The 24,050-nt window shown below is 34.5% G+C and overlaps 1 protein-coding gene across 1 annotated transcript in view; it reads left to right on the top strand.

Moving 5' to 3' along the window:
• Positions 1-24,050, top strand: part of TMEM68 (transmembrane protein 68) — a 38,735-nt gene that overhangs the window by 5,513 nt on the left and 9,172 nt on the right. Inside the window, exons 3-6 of the mRNA XM_036757167.1 lie at positions 748-1,141; positions 13,936-14,103; positions 17,249-17,442; positions 22,375-22,435. Of these exons, the coding sequence (XP_036613062.1) occupies positions 817-1,141; positions 13,936-14,103; positions 17,249-17,442; positions 22,375-22,435 (748 nt within the window). The 5' untranslated portion in view covers positions 748-816. The remainder of the gene's footprint in view (positions 1-747; positions 1,142-13,935; positions 14,104-17,248; positions 17,443-22,374; positions 22,436-24,050) is intronic.

Genomic DNA, 24,050 nt, shown 5'->3' with positions numbered 1-24,050 from the left:
CTGCCTTTTCAGACGCATTACTACTTCTTTCCCCCCTCCCTCCCAGCCATATAGGCCTGTCTACTGGTTTGCACTTACAAAAGCCACATCATCCATTTTTGTGATTTTTCATTGTCTCCATGCCTGGAATGAACTCCCTCCTCACCTCTAGGTCTGGGAAGCCTAGATTTCATTCAAGGCTCTGATAAAGCACTATCTATCTCTCAGAATTCTTTCATGATTTTTCCAGCTGCTAGTGCATTTATTTTGTATGTAATCTGTACATGCTTTATGTACCTATTATCTTCCTTATAAGCTTCTCAGGGGCTGGCCCTGTTTTTCCTTTGTCTTTGTAGTCCCAGCATTTAGAATTAGAGCCAATAAACATTAATTAACTCTTAGCACGCTGTCTGGGACAAAGTAGGCACCTCATAAGTACTTGTTGATCTGTTAATTGATTGTATGAAGGTGAATAAAGTTCAGAAGGCTTGGAAAGGTTTCATTATAGGCAGATTGCGAAGAGCTTTAAAAATCAAACAGTGGAGTTTCAGATTGTATTTTATCCTAGAGCTATTAGGGAGCCACTGAAACTTCTCGAGTAGGAGAGTGGCATATGCTAAGTCTTTAATATGGTCTACCATCGGTTCTATTATCATTAGTTCCTGGCATTCATGAAGAAAATAAAACTATTTGATTGGTACTTAAGGAGACTAAATCATTGAGTCTTTCAATTATAAAAAAATAAAACTTTTCCCCTCTTCTTTTTAGGTACAAGAATCATAAACTGCTGTGACTATGAAGAGAGTGACTCATTTTATCATTTTTACTTAGAGAAAAATGATAGAGAAAAATCAAACTTGTTCTGTAGGGCAGGATTCCATGCCCTATATGATTTGTCTGGTACACCTATTGGAAGGATGGATTGATGTGCAACAATTAGAGGATTATTTGAATTTTATTAATTATCTTCTGTGGGTATTTACTCCTCTAATAATCTTGATACTGCCTTACTTTACCATTTTTCTTCTCTACCTTACTATTATTTTCTTACATATTTACAAGAGGAAGAATGTATTAAAGGAAGCATATTCCCATAATTTATGGGATGGTGCAAGGAAAACTGTAGCAACGGTATGGGATGGACATGCAGCAGTATGGCATGGTAAGAAGGATTACTTCTGTTTTTATGCGTTTTTTGTATATTTGTCTTGGACTGAAACTATATTATCATTGCATTTCAGTGATTAGGAGAATGCTTCTAAAATGTGAGGGATGAGATATTTAAATTTTTCTTTCATTTATTTGCATATACTTTGCAAATTTATGTGTCTCATGTAGAATAATTTTCCTTAAGTTATTGTATCCTTTAAAAAAATGAGCATAGTTTTTGTTACAAGCAAGATGAAAAGGTAGTACTTTAGATGTTAGTGTTACCTAAACATGAGAAAATTTAGCTAAGTTATTACTGAAATAGTATGGAGAATACTTTGACAATGCTATTTTTACTTCCTATTTAAAAGAAATTTAACTTTTTCCCTGAATGCATCTTTTTTCAAAGGCAGTATTGAATAAAATACTATACCTTAGTATCAACATTTCAGTTACATTCAATTCAAGGTGCATCCCCATGTTCTTTATATGAAGTTTTATATATTCAGAGACAAACATTTTGATGGGCTATGTATTCTTATTTTCAATCAATCAGTTACCAAAGTCAGGTAATAGTGTAGCCTTTCACCTTTAGGTTGCTGATTTTGGTTAATTTAAATCATGGGGCCTATCATCGGTGAATTGTTAATATTCTTGCTCACCTACTTTCACTGCCTCTGCTTGGCCAATTGCTCACTGTTGTTTATTGATTTTCTTTGTTATTATTAATCTGTGTAAAAATTCAAAGAATTGAATGATTGTAAAAGTATGCTTCCCATCCTCTAAATTAGGGAGCTGTAGGCATGTTCCAGGAAGAACATTAGACAAAGCATAGATTTTGAAATGGCATTGCTAGCATGTGTGATTGAAATATAAGGTTGCTTATATTTGCATACAATGAGGTGGCCTTCATGACTAGGAATTAGTACTCTATGTCCCAGAAAGTTATGATGTGGATCAGTGTGCTCTGTTGGAGATCCAATCCAGGTTTAGTTTTCAAAGCCAAACCCAGTGGTACTCAATTGATCTATACTTCCTCCCCACCAAAAAATTTGATTGCTGAGGAGAGAGGGGCTGTAGCACCTGCAGAAGCAATTGTAAGGTCGCATTTCCACAAAGTTTGAGTCCTTGGATGATGGCTTTTGGAGATGAGATAGAGGCAGGACTGATGACCTGAAGGGAGTGAGGGCAGTAGCCCTTTCCGGGGCTTTTGTATTTTGTGTGTGTGTGTGTGTGTGTGTGTGTGTGTGTTTGTGTTTTTGCCAGGCAGGCAGGATTAAGTGACTTGCCCAGGGTCACGCAGCTAGAGACTTTTGGAATTAGAGTCTTCAGGCTATCTCTTTTGGGGTCTAAGGGATATTGGTCAAGATAATGGCTGTTGTTTGATTTGCCTGACACATACCACCTCCTATATCTCCCTCGGGATGCCTTGCTGCTTCAGCTTATAATGAGGAGATAGGTCTAATTCCAGAATTTTAGAGATAATTGTGTTATCAAGGTTTACGCTTTAGTTTTGTTTCAAGAGATCATGATTTGATCTCAGTCTAATCAATAAAGAGCCATAGGTACTATGTGTATATAATTTCTGTATATTTGTAATATGGATTTTTCTATAGTATTATACTCCCTATCAGGAGGAGAATAATGTGAGGTATAGTTTCTCATTATTATTATATTGCCCATTGTTGATGGATTATTAAATTTTTATTTTACTTTATTTTTAATTTATTTATTTTTAGTTTTCAACATTCGCTTCCATAAGCTTTTGAGTTTTCAATTTTCTCCCCCTCTCTCCTCTCATCCCTCCCCAAGATGGTGTGCAATCTGATATAGGATCTACATATACATTAGTATTAAACATATTTGCATATTAGTCATGTGTAAAGAAGTATTAGAACTAATGGAAGGAACCACGAGAAAGAAGAAACAAAACAAAGCAGGAAAAGGCAAAAAGAGAGATCAAATCGTCTGCATTCAGACTCCATAGTTCTTTCTCTGGATGTGGACCACATTTTCCGTTATCAGCCTTTTGGAGTTGTCTTAGATCCTTCCATTGCTGAGAAGAGCCAAGTCTGTGAAAGTCATTACATAATGTGGCTGTTAGTGTGTACAATGTTGTTCTGGTTCTGCTCACTTCACTCAGCATCAGTTCATATGAATCTTTTCAGGTTTTTCTGAAGTCCACCTGCTCATCATTTCTTACAGTATTCCATTATATTCATATACCACAACTTGTTCAGCCATTCCCTAATTGATGGGAAGCCCCTCAATTTCCAGTTCTTTGCCATGAAGAGAGCTGCTATAAATATTTTTGTACATGTGGGTCCTTTTCCCATTTTTATGATCCCTTTGGGATACAGTCCTAGAAGTGATATTGCTGGGTCAAGGGGTATGCACAATTTAGCCCTTTGGGCATGGTTCCAAATTGCTCTCCAGAATGATTGGATCAGTTCACAACTCTACCAACAATACATTAGTGTTCCAATTTTCCCACATCCTCTCCAACATTTATCATTTTCCTGTTTTGTCATGTTAGCCAATTTGATAGGTGTGAGGTGGTACCTTAGAGTCGTTTTGATTTGCATTTCTCTAATCAGTAGTGATTTATAACATTTTTTTCATGTGACTACAGATAGCTTTAATTTCTTCCTCTGAAAAATGCCTGTTCATATCCTTTGACACCTTTATCAGTTGGGGAATGACTTGTGTTCTTATAAATTTAACTCTGTTCTCTATATATTTTAGAAATGAGGCCTTTATCAGAGACACTTGTAAAAATTGTTTTCCAACTTTCTGCTTCCCTTCCAATCTTAGTTGCATTGGTTTTGTTTGTGCAAAAACTTTTCAATTTAATGTAATCAAAATCATCCATTTTGCATTTCATAATGTTGTCTATCTCTTGTTGGGTCATAAATTCTTTGCTTTTCCATAGATCTGACAGGTAAACTATTCCTTGCTCTGCTATTTTGCTTATAGTATCAGCCTTTATATCTAAATCCTGTGCCCATTTTGACTTTATCTTGCTTTAGGGTGTGAGATGTTGGTCTAGTTTGAACTTGAAACTATGCCTAGTTTCCACCATACTATTTTCCAGTTTTCCACACAGTTTTTGTTAAATAGTGAGTTCTTATCCCAGAAGCTGGAGTCTTTGGGTTTATCAAACAATAGATTACTGTAGTCATTGACTATTGTGTCTTGTGTACCTAACCTATTCCACTGATCCACCACTCTATTTCTTAGCCATTACCAAGTAGTTTTGGTGATTGCTGCTTTATAATACAATTTAAGATCTGGTATGGCTAGGCCACCTTCCCCTGTATTTCTTTTCATTAATTCCCTTGTATAATGGATGTTTCGTTCTTCCAGATGAATATTTTTATTATTTTTCTAGCCCTATAAAATAATTTTTGGTAGTTTGGTATGGTACTGAATAAATTAATTTATGTAGAATTGTCATTTTTATTATATTAGCTCAGCCTACCCGTGAGCACTGATGTTTTTCCAATTATTTAGATCTGCCTTTATTTGTGTTTTATATTATGTTGTGTTTTGTAATTGTGTTCATATAGTTCCTGGGTTTGTTTTGGCAGGTAGACTCCCAAATGTTTCATAATGTCTACAGTAACTTTAAATGGAATTTCTCCTCCTATCTCTTGCTGTTGGGTTTTGTTAGTAATAATATAGAAATGCCTATGATTTTTGTGGGTTTATTTTATATCCTGCAACTTTGCTAAAGTTGTTTATTATTTCAAGTAATTTTTTACTTGATTTTCTAGGATTCTCTAAGTGTACCATCCTGCTATCTGCAAAGAGAGATAGCTTTGTTTTTTCTTTGCCTATTCTAATTCCTTCAATTTTTTTTCTTCTCATTGCTGAAGCTAGTATTTCTAGCACAATATTGAATAACAGTGGTGATAATGGACATCCTTGTTTCACCCCCAATCTTACTGGAAATGCTTCTAACTTATCTTCTAACTTATCCCCATTACATGTAATGCTTGCTGATGGTTTTAGATAGATGTTACCTATCATTTTAAGGAAGACTCCATTTATTCCTATGCACTCTAGTGTTTTTGATAGGAATGGGTGTTGTATTTTGTCAAAAACTTTTTCCACATCTATTGAGATAATCTTATGATTTCTGTTAGTTTTGTTGTTGATATGGCCAATTATGTTGATATTGAACCAGCCCTGCATTCTTGGTATAAATCCTACCTGGTCATAGTGTATTAGCCTCAAGATAAGTTGCTGTAATCTCTTTGCTAATATTTTATTTAAAATTTTTGCATCTATATTCATTAGGGAAATTGGTCTATAATTTTCCTTCTCTGTTTTGACTTTTCCAGGTTTAGGTGTCAACACCATTTGTATCATAAAAATAATTTGGTAGGACTCCTTCTTGCCTGTTTTCCCAAATTGTTTATATAGTATTGGAATTAATTATTCTTTAAATGTTTGATAGAATTCACTTGTAAGTCCATCCGGCCCTGGAGATTTTTTCTTAGGGATTTCATTGATGGCTTTCGTTTTCTGAAATGGGGTTAAGTATTTTATTTCCTCTTCCATTAATCTGAGCAATTTATATTTTTGTAAATAATTATCCATTTAACTAATATTGTCAAACTTATTGGCATACAGTTGGGCAAAATAGCTCCTAATTATTGTTTTAATTTCCTCTTCATTGTAGGAAGGTTCAATCTTTTCATTTTTGATACTGGTAATTTGGTTTTCTTCTTTTTTAAAATCAAATTAACCAAAGGTTTATCAATTTTGTTGATTTTTTCATAAAACCAGCTCTTAGTTTATTTATTAGTTCAATAGGTTTCTTGATTTCAACTTTATTAATACTTTGGTTTTCAGAATTTCTAATTTGGTTTTTAATGGGGGATTTTAAATTTGTTCTTTTTCTAGCTTTTTTTAGTTGCATCCCCAATTCATTGATCTCTTCTTTCTCATGTAAACATTCAGAGATATAAAACTTCCCCCAAGAAGGGGAACCTTTTGCTGTATCCCATAAGTTTTGGTATATTGTCTCGTTATTGTTATTCTTTTGGATGAAGTTATTGATTGTTTCTATGATTTGTTGTTTGACCCACTCATTCTTTAGGATTATATTATTTAGTTTCCAGTTAATTTTTAGTCTATCTTTCCATGGCCTTTTATTATATGTAATAAACATGACTTTAAAAGTTTTTAGCAGCAATAGTCCTCTGAAAATCCATTCATTCATTAAATTACTTATTGTTCATCTAATTCAAGTAAGACACTGATACAAAATTAAAAAGAACTTACTTATATCCTCAAAAGGTTTACGGTCAAGATAGACATGTTAGTCCACTGAAGCGGACAACATTTTTCCTCTTTAAAGTAAGAGAGGACATGAAAATGTGGAATGGAACTTAAAAATCCTTCTACTTGAAAATTCTGGCATGAATTTAATTCTGACAGTTAATTTTTTACCTTTAAAAAAAAAACAACCCTTCCATTCCTAAAGGTTTTCATTGAGTTTGTTAGTTGGTTCCTGCTCTTTATTACCATACTCTTACCTAACCTGAGAGCAGTGAGGAGGCTCCTGGAATTATGGATTCAGAGGGAAGGATTCTAAGAGTGATGATCCAGATTCCTAGCAAAATTCTACAGTGTGTTATTGAAGGGATGGCAAATATGGATCTACAAAAGGAAGTAGTGGTCATCAGGAACCTTCATGATTAATCAAGTTTTAATCAGCATGGTTTCATTAATAGCTAATGCAGTGCTGTAAGGTTTGCAAAGAACTTTCCAAATGTTATCTCACTTTGTCCTCACAATAAATCTTTAAGGTAGGTTCTAATATTTTCCTCACCTTACAGATGGGAAAGCAGATGGAGAGAGGTTAAGTGACTTGCCAGGGTCACACAGCTAAATACATGTTTGAGGCAGGACTTGAACTCACTTCCTCAATTCCTCACAAAGAAGTGAGGAATTATATACGTTATTTTTAGCAGACTCAGCATGCCTGCATTACTTCACTTTTACGATCCCCATGTATGTTTAACCATGATACAAGACAAGGATTTTCCTTAATGGAATAGGTTGTAAATACATTAAGTCAAGATAGTTGAAATTACAACCCAAGATCTCTGTGTTTAATTTACCATTAACATTCCAGAACATAGTATATGCCCATAAAATATTAAGGTAAGATAGTTTTCTTGGGTCAAGGGTCTCATCCTCAATGGCTAACAGAGGAAAGAATGTTCTCAAGTCAGCCCAATCCAGCCCTGCTGACACAGGAAGGGCACTCTCCAGGTAAACTCAGACAACAAAGAAGCTTGGGTTCATCTCTTCTTCTAGTTGGTCATTAATAAAAGGCCCTGGCCCTTACTGAAAGTTAAAAAAATGATATTAAGTGACATGAATGATCATCAGTTTCTTAGAGTATCTCTTTATTTCTCAGAAAGTCTATAGAGAAATTGATCCTTTATGTAACTTCTGTTGAGCTATACTCAAAATCATCCTGAATAGTCCAGAGAAAACTGAGTTCCTTAAATTGAAATAAGATCACAGAAGAAATGATGTGCTATTAAAAAGATAGACTGAATTTTAAGATAATACTAAATTTATTGTAGACATTATTGTTTATCTATTTGAATTACTATACCTAGATTACTTTGAACTTACAGTCTGAGACTCCTTAAAATACTAGAATCATGATTAATATAGTTCTTTGTTACTCTGTACTTCAAAATAGTCTCAAAACATTTTTTAAAAGAATATGAAAGCTGAATTTCCTTTTCTGAAATATTTTTCTTTAGTGTTATTTTTCTGTTTGTTTCTTTGTGAGCAAAATGATGATAGCATAAAGTGAGGAAAATAGATGTAGGGCCATTATTAAAAGAAAACCTATTTAGTATAGTGGACATTCAATAAATATTTGTTAATCAATTGGTATCTCATAGTAATACTTTGATCATATTTTATATTCTTGGGGAAAGGGGTATTTCTACAATGTCACCTTCCCTATTCAGTAAACTCTGGTGACTCCCTATCACCTCCTGAATCAAATATTAAATCCTCTGTTTGACTTTTAAAATCTTTTATAACCCACACCCGTTCTACTTGTACAATCTTCTTATCTTTTACTCCCCATCCACCTACTCTGCCAACTAGCGGTATTGGCCTCCTTGCTGTTTCTTGAACGTGACACTCCATCTTCCAACTATGAGCATTTTCACTGACTGCCCTGGAAATCCCTCCCTCCTCCTCTCTACAGCCTGATTTCCCTGGCTTCCTTCACATCTTGGCTGAAGTCCCATTTTCTGCAAGAAGCCTTTACTGGGTCTCATTAGCTGTAGTTCATTCCCTCTGAGATTATTTTCAATTTATCCTCTTTGTATCTTCTTGACATATAGTACTTTGCTTGTTGTCTGACTCATTAGAAGTGGGCTTATTGAGAACAAGGAATTTTTTTACCTTTTCTTGTATCCTTGCTACTTCTCACAGTGCCTGGTGCTTAACAAATATTGACTTTCTACACAAAGGAATTTTTCCAGATAAATGAAACTTACTTCTTTTAGTAGGAAAACTCAATAGCTTCAAAATATGGTTGACTATGTTTTCCTTTTTCATTTTGTCAATTCTCACTTCTTACTCTGTCAGTATGGACCAGTTCCCTTTTCATCTACTCCCCTTTTTAAAAATCTGCTTTTCCTGTGTGAGCCAAAGAGGAAAACAGATAAGCTAAATTTATTAAATTAATAGCCTCAATTTACTGATAAGTCAATAGGCTTCACTAATACTGCTCCACTGTCAGTGAAGGGGAATGTTACTTCAACTTTAATATTTATTTTGCTGTTTTTTCTTACAGGTTAGAATTTTTTTTCTTTTTAGGAACTCAGAGAGCTTTACATGTTTCATGATCATTGATTAAGTCTCTAAGTGTCCTATAATGGAAGAAACAAAAATGACCCACAGATAACTGTGAATGAAGAAGGGAAAAACATTGTGCAGTAGCAACAGAACTAGGCATTATAAGACAGCCAGCATTAGTTAATACATTGCTTTTCAATGTGATAACTTCAGATTGCCTTACTTTTTTTTAACCATTATTTCTCAGATCTCTCTGCCTGATAAGGTCACTTGAGATGGAGGCTGCTATTAACTAATATAGATTGTCTTCTTCTGAAGATAACACCATTCATTCCAGTACCTCTCTGAGGGGTATTAGTGTTCCTTCTTTTAAACATAAAAAAATGAAAGAGCAAAAAGGTTAAGTGAGCTGTTCAACGTCATGTAGTCAGGGAAAGAGCAAAAATTAGAACCTAGCTCTAACTTCTTTCTACTATCTTATACATCTGCATTAGGAATTCACAAGAATATCATGTTACGATAGGATAGAGAAAAGAATCCAAGATATAGAAATGGCAGAGGCTGCCTGATGAACAATTTTTTCTTTGTTTCTTTGTATCCTTGGGACATAAGTGAATTGTCTGATATACTAAACAATTAATACATTCTTGTGGAATCCAAAACAACTCAATGTCTTTCCCCAAAACATATCCCTAGTTTTAACTTCCATCAACACCTTTGTAGTCATTCAACCTTCACCCGTAGAGTTCTCCTCAACTCTTCACTGTCCCTCAGTCCCTTTATCCAGTCACTTGCCAAGTCTCACTGAATCCACCTCTACAACATTTCTTTCATCTGTCGCGTTCTTACCACTCACAGGCAGTTTTCCTATGTTAGATCCTCACTACCTCTTAACTTTATTGTTTCAGTAATCTCTTCTAACGTCTTCTTGATCTTCTCTATCCTTCTTCAGCCCATCTTCCACACAGCTTCCAGATTGATACTCCTAAAGCACAAGTCTGACTGTTCAGATAGCTTCAGTGGCTCCCCATTTACTCTAGCATGAAATTAAAATTCTCCTGTTTGACCATAAAATTAAAATTCTCCTGTTTAACATGTCTCTTTTCAGTATTTCCAGCTTACCTTTCCAGGCTTGGAGAATTAAATCCTTTCATGCATTCTCAAGTTCCAAACTGGAGCAAAGCCAAAGTACTTGTTATGCATTGTATACAACATTCACAGAGTCACAGAGTGTTATGGGCTAGAAAGTACTTCACTACCCACTAGTCCAACCCACATCAGGAAAGGACTCTTCACTACATTATACCTTATCATTGAATTTCCTTATCTGTAAAATGGGGATAATAGGCACCTACCTTACAGTAGTGTTGCAAGAATCAAAGGAAACAGCATATAAAATGTTTATCAAACTTGAAAGTGCTGTAGAAATGCAAGCTATTTATCACTGTTATTGTTAGATTATTCCAGTCTCTGCTTGAAGACCTGTGAGGGGGGAACCCACTACATTTTGAGGCAGTCCATTGAATAGCCTTAATTGTTAGGAAGTTTTTCCTTTTGTCAAACATGAATTTGCCACTCTGCAATTGCTGCCCATATAAAGACTTTCTCCATTGCTTCCTCTTTACTGCCATGCTAGAGAGTGCCTAGTTTCCTTCATGTCTGTTCATGTACACCTCTTACAAGAGACTTTTCTTGTTCCTCTAACTTGTCAACCCCACCCCTAAATTGTTTGTATTCACTCTGCATATATTTTGTATTTGCTCCTATAGAATGTAAGAGACCATTTTTGTCTTTTATCCCTAACACCTAGCACAATGTCTTGCACATAGTAGGCACTTTTTGAATGCTTATTGAATTGAATTATATCTCCTCGAATTTCTTTGTATGTAATGGCAATATGCAGAGATGCCTGCTCTAAATTTCAAACATTTTTGAGTCTGAAAAGCACATTGTTAGGGAAAACAACTTAATGAATCTACCTTGCCTATTCTTTTGTCCCACTTCCCCCTTAAATTACCCTAGGAAGCTGAAGAAGAAATTTAGTGGCAAAGTTTATGTCTTTTTGATGGAAGAGGTTCACAAATGGCAACTATTCTTGTCTACCTGACTCTCATAGTTTCATACTATCAAGGAAAAAAATTGAAGGGCTTGAGAGTAGGCATAAGCTTCTTGCGAGGAAGTTGAGATGGGATTAGTTGAATGATGGAGTGAAACTATAGTTAGATATAATTTCTTCTCTATTATGTCTTCTCCTTTTCCCTTTGAACTCATAGGAAATGTCTACTACCATGGGCAAGAATCCAAAATGGTAGGATATGTTACTTATAAACTTTCCAATATCTTCAAGTGATTAAGTCATTGAGATCCCAGCAAGCAAAATCATTCAGGAGTAAAGAACATTCTTCTTCTCTCTTTTCTTCTTGTGTTGGCTAGGAAAGTCAGCCAGATAGCGTTTTGAATCTACTGGAGATCCTTGAAAACTAACAGTGTTATTATGCATTGCAATACTATTGAAATAAATAGCTTCTTGTATACTTGTATCTAATATTTAACTTGTTGCTTAAATGAATAAAATTTGCTCATTTCTGAAGAACACTTTTAAATATAATAAAACCATATTTGTTAAGCCCATAAAATAATTATTTTAACATCCATCTGATAGAGCTACTTAAAATATTGTAATATTCCTGGGACTCCAAAGAGAGATCTTTTTCTAACTTTAGCAGTGACTTGACAAGTAAGCTAGATATTTGCTGACTAAGGTACTTTCTGAGCTGTTTTAAGTTGGCAATTAATTTACATTGAGATTCCTCTTGAGGGTAAAATTATGTCAGCGTTGATGTCACTTATTCTATTTCCCTTTTTAAAAATGTACTAAAAATTCTTGTTTGATTAGGGTTCATTTGTTTTAATTGCATTCTGCATCCTTCTTTTTTAATTTTTAAACAAATTATGATCTTGGCTCAATGATCTGACTCTACAAAGACAACTGACTCAGGGAAATGTTTTTTCCTGTCTGATAAAATAAAACATTTCATTCTTTATGGTTTTATTTGGTGCTTTCCATATCTAGTGCCTAACTGAAAATGAAGAGGATTTGAAAAAGCCTTTTTAACAGGCTGTTTTCTGCATCAAGGACAGTGAAATACCACACATGGACACTGATATATGGCACCAAAGAGAACAAAGACAGGAAAAACAGCCAGGTTGGACCAACTTTATTTAGAGGAGATAGTTCTGGATGCAAGATAATTGTGAAGATAATTGAGAGACTAATATGCAAGGTGTCAGAAAGAGGGAAAATTAACAAAGACATGGAAAAAAATCTCAGACATTATTAATGCAGAAAAAAGGTAACTGGTATATATATATAAAATCTTTATGAGAGTCATCTATATGCAAAGCAAGAGCCTTCTTGATGAAGGTGTTAGTAGAGAACATAAAGGCTTTCACAAACAGTATTCCACAGTGGACCATATCTTTACCATTCTGTGTTTCACCGAAAGATACAGATAATATAATATCCCACCCATTGCTATTTGTGTTTGTGGATTATAATAACAGTGATTCAGTTGACAAGACTCCACCTTATACGCTCTTTTACAGCAAGGTAACTCCCGTCCATGTATCAAGATTATTCAGGATTCCTTAGTGACCATCTGATAATAAAGGAAGCATAAAATATGGAAGTATATGGTTGTCAAAAGTATTTATCTGCCACTGTGTTGGAGGAGATCCAACACAGTCCAGGTCAAGGAGAAACTCCCAGTAGATGGTGAGATCCTCCAGATGCTCCTGTTTTTTGACAAAATTGTGCTGATTGCCACAATCTCCAAAACATTACAGAGTCTCCTAGAAGAGGTTTATAATTACTCCAAAGAATTTGACCTTTCCATCTACACAGGAAAGACCATGTGGATGAAGAATTTCCTTTGTCCAGATTTTAACATACAGAAATGGATGTGTACTCTGTAGAGCTTGAACAAAAGTATGTATATCTGGGACAGACAGTAGAGATGAACAATGAACTGAGGTCCATTGTTGAAAAAGAAGAGAGTGGATTGGATTGATTTCAGGAAATTTCAGAGCTCTTATTGACCTCAAGCTTTTCATGAAAGCAAAAGTCCATTACATTTTACCTGTTAGTAACAATATTATAGAGAGAACTTAAATACCAGGGCTTCAGAAGAATTAAAGATGAGTATCGCATGGAAAGGCACATGATGGGTGTGAGCAGGCTGCAACACAAGCAATGAAGAATAAAAGAATGTCATCAAGGATGAAATAAGATGTCATTCCTATATATAAGCAAAAGAAAAAAGCTTTGTTATGTGGCAATAACTAGGATTGATAGATGGACATCCTGACTACCCCTTTGGAACCCTCTTGATGTTGGAAGAGATCAAGGAAGGCCTCTAGCATGTTGAGAATGCCTCCCCCTTCCCCCTTCTCATAGTGAACTTTTGGGAAGACATGGAGAAGAGTCACACTAGATGGGCAGGCATGCAAATGTGTTGTGATTTACACCATTTCAGGGAATTCCCAAATCGAAGAGGTCAGAGATCCATCTGGATATATGAGCAGGAACTTACTGTGTAGACTTTAAATAAATTATCTTGTATGTTACAAGTTAGAGTGAAAGCTCTATGAGTACAAGATTGTTTTTTGCCTCTTTTTGTATCCCCATTGCTTAACAACGTGTCTGGCACATAGTAGGCCCTTAATAAATATTTATTGATTGATTCACTTGCATAGTAGGTAATCACAGAGGAATTGTAAGGTTTAGTTGATCTTAGAATATTTTCCCTTTACATCTCAAAGAGGAGTCTAAAAGGTTTTTATTAATGAGTTTATGTTGACAATTTATGATTTTCTTCTTTCGTTAAGCAGTGGGGTTGTTTTAATCATCCTGATAAATGTTATTGTTAAATTCAATTAGTTTTTTTTTCTCTCTAACAGGTTATGAGGTTCATGGGATAGAAAAAATACCAGAAAAAGGACCAGCACTTATTATTTTTTACCATGGGGCCATTCCTATAGATTATTACTACTTCATGGCTAGAATCTTTATCCACACAGGCAGAACCTGCCGAGTAGTAGCTGATCATTTTGTTTTTAAAATCCCAGGTAAAGTTTAAGTATAACTTTAGAATATTGCGTTTCAGAGTGATAATGGTATGACAATAGGTGAATTTCATGGTGTAATAAAGCTAATAAGGGCACACTTTAGGTTTTTGTTTTGCATCTTATCATAGGCTGAACTGCAACAAGAAGTAAGTGTTGGTAGTATGATGGAGACAAAGTTTAAAAACCTATTTTTTCTCTGTAAAGGCCTCGCTTATTTATTTGTAGAGAAAATTTTGCTTCCTTTAAACAACCTTGCCAGATTAATATTGCCACTTTGAATGTGACTTTGCCTTTGACTGTTTGAAGCTTAACAGATTAGTTTATGTTGAATTGATGTGAATATGTTATTGTCACTAATAGTAACACATTTATATAGCACTTGCAGCACTTAACAAAAAAAATTTTTAACAACTGTGAGCTAGGTAGGTAGTAGTTCAAGTATAATTATTCTCATTTTACAGATAATAAAACAGTTTCAGAGAGTTAAGTGAATTTGAATTGCTCACAATCACAGATAGCTGATGTCCTCTATATATATATATATAACAGGACCTATTATGTGGGGAAGAAGTGAAACAAATTATGTAAGGCTGGTCAAATAAAGCATTGCATTTTCAAATAGAATATTTTGATTCATCCAGAGTATGAGTAGTTTTGCTAGGGTTCATAGGATAGTAAAAAATCTATAGGTTAAAATTGATATTTTGGAGGAATAATTATGCATAACTTTATTAGGCAAGTGATTTACATTCTGTTTTATTGAATAGCATTATATATCTATATTAGGTTATTTGCAGGATTTAAGGATGGAAGACTTAGACATCCTATTTGTATTAGTCTTATTAGCAATGGATCCTTTCTTACTTATGAAAATAATAATGTGGAAGTCTATAGATTTGACATGTCTACCAGTTTTGTAAAACTGACTTTTTAAAAGAAGGCTCACCTTTTAACTACATTTTATAATTATTTTCTATCAAAATAACAAATGATAACTTAAATTTTTATGGTGCTTTAAGCTTTGAAAAGGGATATAAATACTTCATCTCATTTTATCCTTGCAACAACCCTCTTAGACAGTATAGGTAATATTATGCTTGTTTTGCAGATGAGGATACTTAGGTTCAAGTTAAGAGACATGCCAATGCTCACAGGGCTATCAAGTGTCAGAAGCATCGTCTCAGTCCAGGAAAGCACAGAACCTTTTCAGGGTATACCCAACTTTGTTTTGCAGATGAGGATACTTAGGTTCAAGTTAAGAGACATGCCAATGCTCACAGGGCTATCAAGTGTCAGAAGCATCGTCTCAGTCCAGGAAAGCACAGAACCTTTTCAGGGTATACCCAACTTTCTTAAACTACTGTTTTTTCCCTCCTCTAATTATTTGATATTTACTTAGCTCTTAACATGATATATCCTCTGTAGAATGTAAGTCCCTTGTGCAAACTGTTTTTACTTTATGACTTTGTATCCTCAGCCTGGGGCAACTAGGTGGTGCAATGGACATGGATTGCCTGGCCTGCAGTCAGGAAGACTCATCTTCCTGAATTCAAATCTGGCCTCAGACACTTACCAGCTGTGTGATCCTGGGCAAGTTGCTTAACCCTGTTTGCCTCAGTTCCCTCCATCTGTAAAATGAGCTGGAAAAGGAAATGGCAAGCCACTTCAGTATCTTTGCCAAGAAAACCTCAAATGTGGTCATGAAAAGTCAGACATGACTGAAATGACTGAGCCACAACAGAAATCCTCAGCCTAGCACAGTGTTCTGATCATACTAATATATGTTATATGTTATACTATATATTACATAAATATATGTGTTACATATATATAATAAATGTTGATTGAATTGAGGTTTTTCCCTGTCTTCCAGTGCTAACTCCTTTTTCCAGTAAACCACACTGCCCCTTATTTGAACATAAAAATTTTGTGGACATAAATTGTATTCTAGTAGCTTTGTAATTCCTTACTTAACTTTTTTTTTCAGTTTAGATGAACTGTTTAGATGAAAGTGTAAGTGAAATAACGAACATATTTTTAAAAAATACTTCATTTTTGAGAAGCTTGTCTATGTTTTTGACATAGCAGTCATTTCTTTATGTGGTTAATTTTTTAGCCAGATATTCATTTATAGAATCATATCCTGTCATAAGTAAGATTTCATTGCTGCTGGTTTGTAAATAACATTAGAACTTAGATTGGGCCATCTTCTTTCCTTGATGGTAGTCTGTGAAAAAAGCTATTCTCATTTTACAGATGAGGAAACTGAGGCTGAGGGAGTTTGAGTGACTTGATACACAACACTAGGTATCTGAGGCATTTGAACCTCAGGTCTTTCTGATTCCAAGTCTAGCATTCTATTTTTCTAGGCTACTTAGCTGCCTAAATACTGGATAGTTAATGAAGGACGTAGTGTTTACGCTGTACCTTGAAGGAGGCGAGTGATTTTGTGAGGAAAGTGCATTTAAATCACAGAGTTTGTCCAGTGCAAAGTTAGAAGTCAGAAAGAAGATAGGTGAGAGAGTACCAATTATTTGCATGAATATCAGAAATTTTGCTAGTCTGCACAAGTTTCCCCAACCTTTCCCATTTCCTAGCATTAAGGAAAGTATATCTAATAAATAAAATTAATTTAATATAAACAAGCCCTTTAGGCCAACTATTTTCAATTTTTGTTAACATGTTTATTTACAACTCTGCGTCTTCAAGTTCTAACCAGATTTAGTTAATGTGACTGTAGTACAGTACTAGAACTTGAAAATTGGAGGGTTAATACTGACCTAACTGCCTGGATTTCACCAGAATCAAGAAATAAGCTAGTGGTTTTAAACGTGTTATTATTGGCTTTTCTTAGTCTGTTGCAGAATAGAATCAGCTTTAACCCTTATCAATAATGATAGATTTGTTGTTGCTTCCTGCTAGCATGGAAGTCTTTTTCCCTCCTTAGATTTGTAAACCTTCAGTTTACTAGTTTGAAAGCTTCTACCAATATATAGCTTATATAGGTTTTAAGAACTTTGATTGGATGAAGTTAAAAAAATTAGTACAGAATTATGGTGAATCTAATTTTACTACGTGGGGCTTCTTTTTTGAGAGCTGAAACAATAAGCACTTCCGATTTAGTTTAATTCTTTTGATTTGACAGGATTTAGTCTCTTGCTTGATGTATTTTGTGCTCTACATGGACCCAGGGAAAAATGTGTTGAAGTACTGAAGAGTGGCCATTTGTTAGCTATTTCACCAGGTGGAGTTCGAGAAGCTCTTCTTAGTGATGAGACCTACAGCATAATTTGGGGTGATCGTAAAGGCTTTGCCCAGGTTGCTATAGATGCAAAAGTGGTGAGTTGTGTTTATAAAATTGATTACTAAAGTGAAGTTGCATTGACTTTAAATAGTTACAATGTAGTTACAATCTAAATGTGCTGTGAAAATATTCATGAAAAGTGGGAAGATCATTTTTTAAAAACAGCCTGGAAATTTGGCCACTACCAATAATAATGTTTTTTATAGTCCTAGATCCAAATTTTTCCTCTAGACAGTAAAATTCTTGTTCTTCAGTCTAGTGTAGCTGGTTCTTTCAATTTGAGGTAGAAATTGTATGTGTGTGTGTGTGTGTGTGTGTGTGTGTGTGTGTGTGTACTTTAAATTGATGGAATCATACTATTTGATGCAAAGAATTGTCAGGGTCATCAGTTTCTGGCCAGTCACTAGAAACAAGCAGAGCTTTCTTTTTACCCTTGATGGCTGCTCATAGTGATGAATTAGAGCATCTTTGACTCTCATATACATCACTGTTTGTTGGAGACACTTTAGTATATATATACACTTAAGGCACAATTTTACTTTAGTATTTGACCCAGGGACAATAGGTGTAACTGGCAAGATACACCAAAAAGACAAATTTACAGTGTACCCCTGTTCTTTTAAATGTTTGATTATCCAGTACTCTTTTTTATAAAAGGAATATTTATCAATATGTGTAAGGAGTCATATTTTATTATTTGGTCTGATTGATTTGGGTATGTTTTCATAAGACACACTGATTAGCTTAATAAAAATTCTGCTCTCCAGTGACCTCTTTAGCTACATAAGCACAGAAATCAAATGGCAAACTGGCAGTCATAATTTTTATTTGTGAATGATGAACAGCCATCTAACATTATTACAGGGAAGAAATATAGATTAGTATATTTTTAGGTATTTTTGAAGGTTTCTCAAATGAATTAATCAATAAGATGAATTATTCCTCTGGCATTCTATATAGTAGAGAGTCTATATGCCATTGTTTTTAGCCTTTTACTTTTCCAATTAACAATGTTTTCCATTGTCTGTGTTTTGTATCTTATCCTAAGAATCATTTGTTTCATTACAGGTTTTTCTCCTTTGGTTTTTCATTCATTGATTTAGTTTCAGCTTGTCCAGTATAAACTCCTTGTACCTTTAAGATAGTATTGTTGTTTTTTTACACCTAGGCTCATATAGTTAGTGTGTGGTGCTTGTGAAATCAAGGTTCAGTTTAATTTAACAGAACTTAAGAATCTAGTATGTGCAGGAACACTGTGGTAGGTGCTAGGTAAGAAATAAAATTTGATCTCTTTTAACATGGAGTTTATAGATTAGTGAGTTCAGTATTGGTATGGACCAGTTAGCTTCGTACAGAGAGAACTTTGGTTCTGTGACCATAAACTGCACTCCCAGTCTGGCTAGCAATCTTGCCAATAGGAGTCTTTGGTTATAAAGGAAAACTGGATAAAAATGAGTGGTCATGACATGTAACTTCATCACTTCTCTTGGAAAAAAGAACTGAAAGTAGATGTTTTTCCTAATTAATAATTCCTAATGTATATAAATAAAATACACACATACATATATCTATGTAATAGATACATATATATTATTTATATATGTATATAATATATGGTACTAACAACCATAACATTTGTAACAAAGTTAAACTCACTGGTCTCTGTTCTCTCTGGTGTTTTGTAGGTATAGAACACCTTAGGGCATCATTGATTTAGTGTTTTAAATGGCTCTCTAGTGGCCAGGAAGATTTAACATAGTTGCTCTAAGTGCTTTAATTTGCACTTAGAGAATACATAATTACAAGTTACCACCTTTCTTATTAAAAAAAAATCCTGTTTGTATAGTGCTGCAGAAATAAAACCCTCCGAATTTAATTTTGTTTATGACATTTGTGAAATACTGATCTTATTTCTGGTATGTTTTTACATAAATTGGTGAACCTTGAGATCAGAAGCAAAAGGGTGGCAGCATTCTTGCACAGAAATTAATGTCAGTTCATATTAGGTGGCCATTCATTAAAAGCAATAAGAAAAACTAAAACCCCAAAAATATTTCAGGAGGAAAACCTACCAATTATTTAAGGTAATTTAACTTTGAGAAAATTGTTTTTCTCTGGCAGCTAAAAATGATGATGGCAGAGATGGATTTGAATTTTTTCTTAAAGTCACAGGATTCTTTCTAGTTTTTCAACCATAAGTTTGAAGTTTTAAGGAAATTAATTTCTTTAGTTAGAAGTACGAATAAAAACTTGAAGAAAAAAATAAAGGAGAGAAAACTGTTCAGTATATCAAAAAACATTAATCAACAAGGGGAAAACATAAATATTCTTTTACGAGTGAAGAAAAAGTTCCTAAAATAATTGATTCACAAAATAATTTTGCTGGTTTGGATTAGCATCTTGCCATAAAGGGATACTAAAAAACTATTAAATACATTATATTGCTAATTCTCTCAATACTGAAAGGTAGGTAGGTGACAAATGTAATTATGCTTAGGTTACAGATGAGGAAACGCAGGCACAGAGAGATGAAGGGATCTGGTCACACAGCAAGGCAGGTAGGTGCAGAAGCAGAGAAGAAAATAGAATTCAGGACTCCCTACACCTGGTGTATCTATGAGTGTCTTGACTGCATAACACAGTGAGTCTCCTGATCTCTCTAGTTTAAGAGGCTTTTCTAGATAACTAAATGAAATCTCTCCTTGACACATTCGTATCATTACAAATTTCATAGATGTCTTTTCTTCAATATGCCTTCTTGAGCATGAATTATGGCAATTAGAGATACTATTTGAGGATTAACTAGATTTATAGTGTGAAGTAATGACTATGCTTGGGTAAATGAAGTTTCCAGACTGATCAATTCTAAATTCAGAGCATATTCATTGAAAGCAGTTGGAGGCTTCGGTGATAGACTTTTGATGTGATGTAAGTCTTCTCTACCTGGAAAATTCCTTAATGGGAAATTTTGTTATTTTGGAAAAAATCTTATGAACACTTTTGTTTGAATGTAAAAGACTTGTTCTAAACAGAATAATTCAATTGAAAATTAAGAGACCTTTATTTTCAGGTGTTTCAGCATGTAAATAGAGTTAAGTCTTTGGCCAGTCATTAGACTGCTTTATCCCTAGAGACATCCCAGTCAAGACATATATATATTTGAAATTCATAATATTGTTAAAGCAAGTTGAAGAAACTAATTTTTGTGACTTTAATTCTCCAAACAAGAATATAAACTTAAAAATATTTTGCAAATTAATTAAAAAGGCAAGGAATTTATTTTCAAGCTAGTTGACTCAAGAATCATCCAGTGCCCTCAGTTACCAAGTAGAGTGATGACGTGTGGTACATAGAGTCCATCCATAACCAGCCCTTCAGGTTTATCTTCACCTTTGCATGTGGACCTAACAGGTCCAGTTCAAAGCTGTATGGCTGAAACATTCTGTATCTTGTTGGACTCAATAAGCATTTCACTCCAAAGGACAATTTTGCCTCACCTGTTAAAAAACATAATTTTGGGTTTTGTCAGCAATTATTTGTGTTTTAGAACAATGTTAGCTGGCTCTGTAAGACTCTAAAAGAAAAAAATCAGCTATGCAGTCATGTGGGAATAATGCATAAAGTCAATAATTCACCACAAATGTTTAGTTCTTAGTTTGCTTTTTGATGATTAGTTACTGTATTTCTTCTCTGCTCCAACCTATATTTAGAGTATACAAAGTAATTTTAATAGCAGTCTAGTTGGTATCCTTGTCTTGATATCTCTTTATTCTAAATGCCACACTGTCCCCTCCCACTTAGTATTAAAAGACCACTTTTAACTTGTCAGTTTCCTTTTTAAGAGTCTACATAAAGCACCTGTCCTATTTGCCTAGAAAGGTAAATCTGCTACAAACAAAACAATAGAATGTATTCTAAAGGTGATTGTATTGATTATCCGTAATACCATTCATTTCCGTTAATTTAGATTTTACTATACTTTCTCTGTCTCTTTGTCTCCCTCTCCCCCCCACCCTGTCTGTCTCTCTCTCTCTCTATAGTATAGCATACTCTAGTATTCAGTGTTTACTATACAAGAGATAATTCAATAGGAATAGTGTGGAACTTACTACAAAATCATAAATAAGTCCAGTAACTGATGTATACTCTCGAGAAAGATAACCTTTGGTAATTTATTAACATTTCCCATTCAGATGGGCACAATTGATGGGCTTCTTCACATTTTGTACTTACAAGTCACATCTATTAATAAGATAATCCATCCATCACTTTATATTTTATTATTTAGCATACTAAACCATGCATATGTGAAAAAATAAAAATCACAAATCAGTGAGTAAGAGTTGTCTAAAACTATATATAGTGATAGAATGAATATGTTAATAGTAGGGTTTTTTTCCTTTTCTAAATGTATATTGCTATTTGACTTGTATGCGTTATTTACTTATGTTAGACAGCTTAGGTTTAATAACCCTAAACAAAGAAAAGTCTTATTTCCATAAATTTGATAGATCTTTTCAAGTCCTATTGTCTCTGAGATTTATTCACCACATGGTGGGTAATTTTGCCAAACCTGTAATCACTCTGTGCTTGCTTCCTCAGTGAGCATATGGGGCTTTGTTTTTCTTTCAGTCTCCCATTTAAGCCAATTTAATTTGCCAGTTTCACTGACTGTGATGAGATTAATGAATTGATATCCTGAATCTCAGAAGCAGTTGCAGAATGTCAGCCAAGTTAGTAGAACAAATTTTGTTTCATACCACTAGAGGGTAGTATTTCCAATTTAAACTTTTGATAGTAAACTGAACTTGTCTTGTGGAGGTATGTTATGTGATATTTATCTTGTGATAGCTCATTTTTTTAATCACAAAATAAATGCTCCTAAACCTTAATGATAAGTATAACTCAGTGATGTCCATTAAACTATTTTAGCATATTATTTATTAATGTTTCTTATTTTCCTTTAGCCCATCATCCCTATGTTTACACAAAATATTCGAGAAGGATTTAGATCACTTGGAGGAACAAGTAAGATGTACATCATATTAATTTTCTCAGTTGAATATTTTAAAAGCTATCTTTTGCACTTGAAAATAGTTTCACAATCACTGCAAATTACTATGTTTCATAATGATTGCTTTAAATTTAAATAGTAACTGGTGGTAGATATCAATGTTTCTTAAGTTTCTAGATTTGGCTAATGGCATATTATACATTTTTTTTCTTTTAAATTTATTTATTTAACATATTTAGTTTTCAGCATTGATTTTCACAAGAGTTTGAATTACAAATTTTCTCCCCATTTCTACCCTCCCCCCCACTCCAAGATGGCGTATATTCTGGTTGCCCTGTTCCCCAGTCAGCCCTCCCTTCTGTCATCCCACTCCCTTCCCATCCCCTCTTCCTTTACTTTCTTGTAGGGCAAGATAAATTTCTACGCCGCATAGCCTGTGTATCTTATTTTCTAGTTGCATGCAAAAACTTTTTTTTTTTTTTGTTTTTGAACATCTGTTTTTAAAACTTTGAGTTCCAAATTCTCTCCCCTCTTCCCTTCCCACCCACCCTCCCTAAGAAGTCAAGCAATTCAGCATAGGCCACATATGTATCACTATGTATAACCCTTCCACAATACTCATTTTGTGAAAGACTAACTATATTTTGCTCCTTCCCAACCCATTCCCCTTTATTGAATTTTCTCCCTTGACCCTGTCCCCTTTCCAAAGTGTTTGTTTTTGATGAACTCCACCCCTATCTGCCCTCACCTCCATCATCCCCCCCCTTTTTTTTTCTTCTTCCCTCTTCTTTCCTGTGGGGTAAGATACCCAATTGAGTGTATGGTATTCCTTGCTCAGGCCAAATTTGATGAGAGCAAGATTCACTCATTCCCCCCTCACCTGCCCTCTCCCCTCCTCCCACAGAACTGCTTCCTCTTGCCACCTTTATGCAAGATAAGCCACCCCATTCTGTCTCTCCCTATCTCCCTCTCTCAATATATTCCTCTCTCATCCCTTAATTTGATTTTATTTCTTTTAGATATCTTCCCTTCATCTTCAGCTCACCCTGTGTCCACTCTCTCTCTCTTTATATATATATATACACACACACATACATATATATGTACGTACACATTCACTTATATATATATATATACATAAACATATATATATAGATATATAGATATGCATATTCCCTTCAGCTATACTAATCCTGAGGTCTCATGAATCATACACATCATCTTTCCATGTAGGAATGTAAACAAAACAGTTCAACTTTAGTAAGTCCCTTGCAATTTCTTTTTCTTGTTCTTTTTCTTGATTACCTTTTCATGCTTCTCTTGATTCTTGTGTTTGAAAGTCAAATTTTCTATTCAGCTCTGGTCTTTTCACTGAGAAAGCTTGAAAGTCCTCTATTTTATTGAAAATCCATATTTTGCCTTGGAGCATGATACTCAGTTTTGCTGGGTAGGTGATTCTAGGTTTTAATCCTAGCTCCATTGACCTCCGGAATATCGTGTTCCAAGCCCTTCGATCTCCTAATGTAGAAGCTGCCAGATCTTGGGTTATTCTGATTGTGTTTCCACAATACTCAAATTGTTTCTTTCTGGCTGCTTGCAGTATATTCTCCTTGATATGGGACCTCTGGA

The sequence above is a fragment of the Trichosurus vulpecula genome, chromosome 1 (genome assembly GCF_011100635.1).
Source record: "Trichosurus vulpecula isolate mTriVul1 chromosome 1, mTriVul1.pri, whole genome shotgun sequence".
Lineage (NCBI taxonomy): Eukaryota > Metazoa > Chordata > Mammalia > Diprotodontia > Phalangeridae > Trichosurus > Trichosurus vulpecula.
Note: the sequence above shows the minus strand (reverse complement) of the source record. Positions and strands in the feature narration are given on the sequence as shown.